Below are 5,971 nucleotides of genomic sequence, written 5' to 3'. Positions count from 1 at the left end.
ATCTGTGGGTAGTGAGATGACGTTGCTCGTGTTATTCAGCAAACCAGCAAATGTGGGTTCTGGGAGCAAACCAGGAAGGCTGCACTTGTATGTCCCCCTACTTCCACCCCACCCCACCCCACCCCACATCACTGTGGGCAAATCCCTCGGGGCTTGTCTTGCAGCCTTATCCAGCACACCTGTAGGCAGTGAGTGGCAGTTACTGGACAAACTCCCACCCTCCCCCCCGGGGGGGGGAGGGGAGGCTGGAGATGAGAGAGGCAGCCACTCTTTGCATGGGTCCATTCTTCACATGAGGGACAGCCTGGCCGTCCCCAGACGATGATGGCACTGCCCACCACTGTCGGGCTCCTGGGCACTCACCATGCCACGAGCCCGGGTGGGTGGGAACTCGGTGAGAAGCTTAGCAGCTCCATCCAGATGCGAATTGTCCCTCCCACACTTCCCGGGCTGCAGGGGCCTCCATTAGAGCCCCCGAGGAGTCAGAATCCACACCTCCGCAAATGGGCCCGCTTTCCCAAGGCCCCCCTGCCCAGGCCTTCCCTGGGCTCTGTGGGTTTTGACACCTCTCTGTAACCTGGCAGGGGGCCACCTCTCACCTTTGGTCCAGATAAAAGCTCAGGCCTGGAGGTGGCCGGCCCAGCCTCCCAGAGCCCGCAGCGGCCCCGGCCATGGCCCAGTCCCCTCCTCTGCACGGCCTCCTGGGCCGCGACCACTGGATCTTGCCCCAGGGCTGGGGCTGGGCCGGCCACCCGGACTCCACGTCCCCGGCCTCCTCCTCGGACTCTTCGGGCTCGTGCCCCTGCGACGGCGCCCGCGGCCCCTCGCAGCCCGCGCTCCCGGCCCGCGGCGCCCGCCCCGCAGAGGCCGCCCCGACGGCGCCCGGACGAGGCCGCAGCGGGCAGGCGGGCGGGCAGCGGCAGAGCGCCAGCGAGCGCGAGAAGCTGCGCATGCGCACGCTCGCCCGCGCCCTGCACGAGCTGCGCCGCTTTCTGCCGCCGTCCGTGGCGCCCGCCGGCCAGAGCCTCACCAAGATCGAGACGCTGCGCCTGGCCATCCGCTACATCGGCCACCTGTCGGCCGTGCTGGGCCTCAGCGAGGAGAGCCTGCAGCGGCGGCGACGGCGGCGCAGCGGCGCGGCGGCGGCGGCGTCTCGGGGCTGCCCGCTCTGCCCCGACGGCGGCCCCGCGCAGGCGCAGACGCAGACTCAGCTGCAGGTGCAGGCGCGCGCCCCGGGCCTGGGCTCCGTCGCCGCGTCGTGGGGGTCCCCGCCGGCCTGTCCCGGAGCGCTAGCGGCGCCCGAGCGCCTGGGGAGCAGGGTGCCCGAACTGGATCCCTGGGTTACACCCCCTTACTGCCCTGGGATACAGTCGCCCCCGCAGCTCTCCCAAGGGAGAGCCCCCGAGACGGCCCTTTGGACACCGCCCCAGGTCTGTTCCAGAACGCAGACGTCCCCGGAACCCAGGAAGCAGGCCGTGCCCTGGACGCCGCCCCCCGCGGCCCCGGAGCTGGCTGCAGCAGTGTATCAGGTATGCGGGCAGGCCCGTGCCACTCCTGTCGGCCTGTCCCAGGTTCGTTCGGAAATGGAGGGAGTGGGTGGGCTCTAGGCTGCAGAGACTCTCATGCTTTTTGGATCCGGGTTTATCTAATCCAACCCAGTTAGGGTTAGAGAGAAGCTGAAGGGAGTATGGAGAGGACCCTAACCTCCTCGGGGAAAGAGCTGGGGCCCCGGGCCATTAAGGCCACCACCACCTCTACCTAGAAGTCTTCGCAGCCACGTTAAAGAGGGAGAATCCTCGGACTTGCTCCAGAGGCAAGATGAAAGGTAGCAAGAGCCCTGGTTCTAAGTGCTCCGTTAAGGTTTGGGGGGAGGGAGGCTGGCCAGCCCCAGGGGTGGGGACTTCCAGAGTATAGGGGCTTGGAGCTGGTGACCTTCCTGTTTCCTTTAAGCTTCATTTGCTCATGAGGCCCACGAGTGAATGAATCATGGTCCATAACAGAGCATATTAATAACCAAAATTTACTGCTCGCTTGCTGTTTGCCCAACACCGTTCTTAGCACCGTACACGTATTGACTCAGCCGGCGCTCCAGCAACTCTGTGGCGTAGGTACTGTTATCATCACCCCCATTTTACAGATGAGAAAACCGAATGAAAGAGGTTGCATTCTTACAACTAGTTAGTAGCAGAGGTGGCATACGAACCCCCGGAGTGTATCTCCAGAGCCGGTGTTCTTCACCACTTTGCTTCACTGCATCCACGACCCCCAGGCTGTCCAGAAGCTGCCCGCCACACTCTGGGGAGCCTCCAGGTTCAAGGTCTCAGGGCATCATGCAGGGGCCCACTAACCAGCTGCTTTTGTCTCTCTTACAGGGTATCTCGGTGTCTCCAGAGCCCTGTGTGTTGCCAGAAACCCCACCCCTCCTGTCCCGCCCAGCATGCCAGAGACTCCAGCCTCAGACCCAGTGGGGATGTTGGAGCCACAGTGCAGAGGTGCTCCCCAGCTCAGAGGACCAGGGACCAGGCCCTGCCTTCCAGCTCGGTGACCAAAGCCCGTCCCAGAGCTCAGGCCTGCAGCTCAGTGGCTGCCCTGAACTTTGGCAAGAAGATTTGGGGGGGGCCCACCTGGGCGTCTTCTACCGATAGCCTCGCCTGTCCCCTTGTCAGCCAGGAATCAGGCCTCTGGCGTGGAGTGTCCTCCTCATTTGCTACTTGCTGTGGTCTTCAAGCTTTTTTTTAAGCCAAGGATCTCTTTTCCAAGTGATGTCTTTCCCAGAGAGGCAGTGTCCCGAAAGAGAGAGTGGGTGGCCTCCGTGGCTGGAGTCCGGGCTGACACCCCCCCGAGTGACCTGTCCCCGAACACCGGATGAGCTGCCGCAAGGTGCTGGCTGCGGGCCCAGAGTCGGCGGGGCTGGGACTGCTGGTGGAGTGCGTTCTGGGGGTGGCGGAGGGGGGAGAGAAGCCGCTACGCTTCCATTTTTGTACTTCTTAAAAAAAAAAAAAAAATGTCGGTTTGGTCTGTTTTTCTTCTATCAACCTGGGTTTTTATTGCGTCTGGAAAAGGAAGAATGTTCCCATCCTGCAGGGAGCCATCCTTCTGCTCTTCCCCTCCCCGGGCCCAGGCCTCCTGAGGTTGGTGTGTGCCCTCCCGTGCCACTGTGACAAGCTGCACCTGCAGGGGCTCCCCTTGGCCTTGCTGCGTGAGGTGGTACAGTGGGGGGTTAACGTCGGGCCTGTTCGCTCGCCTCCCACCCAGCGCCGCTGCCTTGTCCCTTCCTCTGAGCCTATGCCCGCCGACCCGGAGGGCTCTTCCCCAAGCTAGGGAAACGTTTTTAAAGGATGCCGGGTGGTTCGCTTCCACAACCGAGGCCCGGCGTATTTGTTTCTGGGGCTGCTGTAAGCGCGCATCAGGTGGCTTGGGGAACAGAAACACAATCTTCTCACAGTTCAGGAGGCTAGCGTCCAAGATCAGTGTCCGCAGGGTTGGTTTCTGCAGCGTCCCTCCTTGGCTTGCAGATGGCCGCCTTCTCTCTGTGCCCTCAACGTAATTACGCTGCGGTCTGTGCACCTGGCTTTATCACGCCTGGTAAGGCCCCCAGTCATCCTGGATTAGGGCCCCCCCATACGACCTTCTTTTACCTTCATTACCTCTTTATAAGCGCTATCTCCGAATACATTGGCGTTCTGAGGTCCTGGGGGCTAGAACTTCACCATGGATGTTGGGGGAACACAGTTCATCCCAAAATACCCAGTGCCTTCTTGCCCAGCCTTCTAGGGTTTGGGTTCTTACCCCAGGGCCTCCTGTCCCTAGCTGCTGCTCCTGAGAGGCAGGCCTGAGGCTTCCCTTGCAGAGGCTGAGGACAGGGTTGGGAGATGAGCCCAAGCCGGGTGTTCTGCTCTTGACCACACCTGTCTGCTGCGGGCCTGGCAGGGGAGAGAGAGGGGCAAAAGACTGGTCTTCCCACACCTTCCTGGGGACCCGCCCCCCTCACCATCCATAAAAGACTGGACATTTCTGTCATGACCCTGCACTGTAGATGACGTGCCTCCGAGGAGTCTCCTGGGTGGGGGGAGGCGGGAGACCTCCATCCCCAGGGCCTGCCTCTCCCGCTGGCCCTGAGGGGTCAACCCGCCGCAGAGTGCTGGGCACAGAACGAGCAGCCTGAGTTCGAGTCGGCCCCTGCTCTGTGTGCGACCTCGAGCGAGGTTCTGCAGGCGGGTCTCTGGCTCTGGGTGCCCTCATGGTATTCCCGGGGACCTGATTTCCTCCAGACACACAGGGCATTCTGGATGCCAGGCTTGGGAGCCGTTGGGTGGTGGAAGCATGCAACGTGTGGATGCCACAGATCTTGCCCCGGCTCCAGATGGAGGAGGCCTTCCACTCCGCTGCTTTAGAGCCCGCATCTCGTTCTAGCCCTACTGACTTACCTCCCTGCGCCTCAGTTTCCTTATCTGCAAAACTGAGATAAAAGCAATCCTTATCTCCTGGGACTGTTGAGACCCAAATGAGATAATGCGCATAAACACTTCGCCCAGTGCCAGGCACAGAGACTAGGATCCTGCAGACTCTTCTCCCTGGAGGCCAGCTCTCTCCCAGGGACCCTGGTGGGGGTGGCCCCTCCCCCAGCGGGACCTCCTGAGGGGGCCTGCCCTCTGATCCCCAGCAGGTTAAGTGCCAGCCAGGGCTGCTGAGCACTGGCGACAGGAAGGACTGGCCCAGAGGGGCTGGGCTGAGGGGAAGCCTCCTGATTGGTGGAGAGATCCCACCCTCTCCCCTGGGCTGGTCTCACCCCTTGGCCGGCCCCACCTTTGATGTAGGGACTGCAGTGGCCGGCTGAGGAGCCTTCCGGGCCCGGCCCCACCCCCACTTCTCCCAAAGGGGAACAGAGGCTGTGAGGAGAGCTGGGAGGCCAGGAGACAGGGCTAAGGGTAACAACACCCAAATCTCCTCCTGTGTTGGGGGGCAGCGTACCAGATACCCCCATATGTGAATCTCCTTAGATCCACACCCCAATCCTGTGATCCATCACCTTTTTCGTGCAGATGCAGAAGCCAAAGCCCAGGGGTTTGGGTCACTTGCCCAAGAAACTGGCCAAGCTGTGATCTGGCCCCCTGGTCTCCGGGACTCCAGCCCCAGCGGCTCACTTGGAGGAGACCCCCAAGGAGCCCTGTGGTCTGTCACCTCCCATGTTCCCTCCACCAGCCTGGGGCACTCAGCTGGGCCCCGTGGGGGCTGAGGCTGAGGTGAGCTTCCAACAACCTGGCTCCATTTGCTAAGAAACTTCCACCAAGGCTAATGTGGGCCATGGAGCCATGTGGGTCCCAGACCTTCTCCTCAGAATAGGCACTGACCACCAGGTGATCTGGAGGGCACCTGCCTTTTTCTGCATGCGACTCTTGAAAACAACCACTTTACAAATTGATATCCCACCTTCCACCATGGATCCTGGAGAGGAGATGGGACAGGCCCTTGGCCAGTGAGGGGTCAGACCAGGCTTGGGTCCCAAGGCTTGCTGCCCTCACTCCAAGCCCGTCTCTCACTGTCCCAGGTGTGCTGACTGCGACACAAGAAGAGGAGCCCAATCGGCACCCTGCTCCTTCCCTCATGTTAGGGCAGGTGCTGACCCCAGCGGAAACTTCTGCTTTCTGAAACAACACTCCCTCCACCGTCAGGACCTGCCCTGGGCCTGGCTCCGAGCCCCAGCTCTCCCCACCCCACCATGAGAACCACTGGGTCCGGTTGCCTAGCCTCTAGCTCCTCATAGTTCCCAGCACCCAGGGTCTCCAGCCGCCACGGGAATATGGATGGAAGGAACATGGCAGGCAGACCTCATAGGACACACAGGCATTCTGGACACTTCTCCCCTCCTGTGCTCCCTGGGAGTCCCATACATCCCAGCTTCCCTCCCTCCCAGTGTTCCTGGCTGCTATGCAAACCCACTCCTGCTCTAGTTTAGTAATGAGTCTAGACA

At 61.6% G+C, this 5,971-nt stretch overlaps 1 protein-coding gene across 1 annotated transcript; it reads left to right on the top strand.

Moving 5' to 3' along the window:
- The first annotated feature begins 671 nt into the window (after window positions 1-671).
- MESP2 (mesoderm posterior bHLH transcription factor 2) lies at window positions 672-2,945 on the top strand. The gene is made up of 2 exons (XM_036069915.2): window positions 672-1,529; window positions 2,373-2,945. Exons 1-2 carry the CDS (start codon window positions 672-674, stop codon window positions 2,643-2,645), a joined length of 1,131 nt encoding a protein of 376 aa, XP_035925808.2. The 3' UTR covers window positions 2,646-2,945.
- The last annotated feature ends 3,026 nt before the right edge of the window (window positions 2,946-5,971 follow it).

The sequence above is a fragment of the Halichoerus grypus genome, chromosome 8, assembly GCF_964656455.1.
Source record: "Halichoerus grypus chromosome 8, mHalGry1.hap1.1, whole genome shotgun sequence".
In the NCBI taxonomy this organism is placed as follows: Eukaryota; Metazoa; Chordata; class Mammalia; order Carnivora; family Phocidae; genus Halichoerus; species Halichoerus grypus.
The sequence above is the reverse complement of the archived record's forward strand: the minus strand, read 5'-3'. Positions and strand labels throughout refer to the sequence as shown.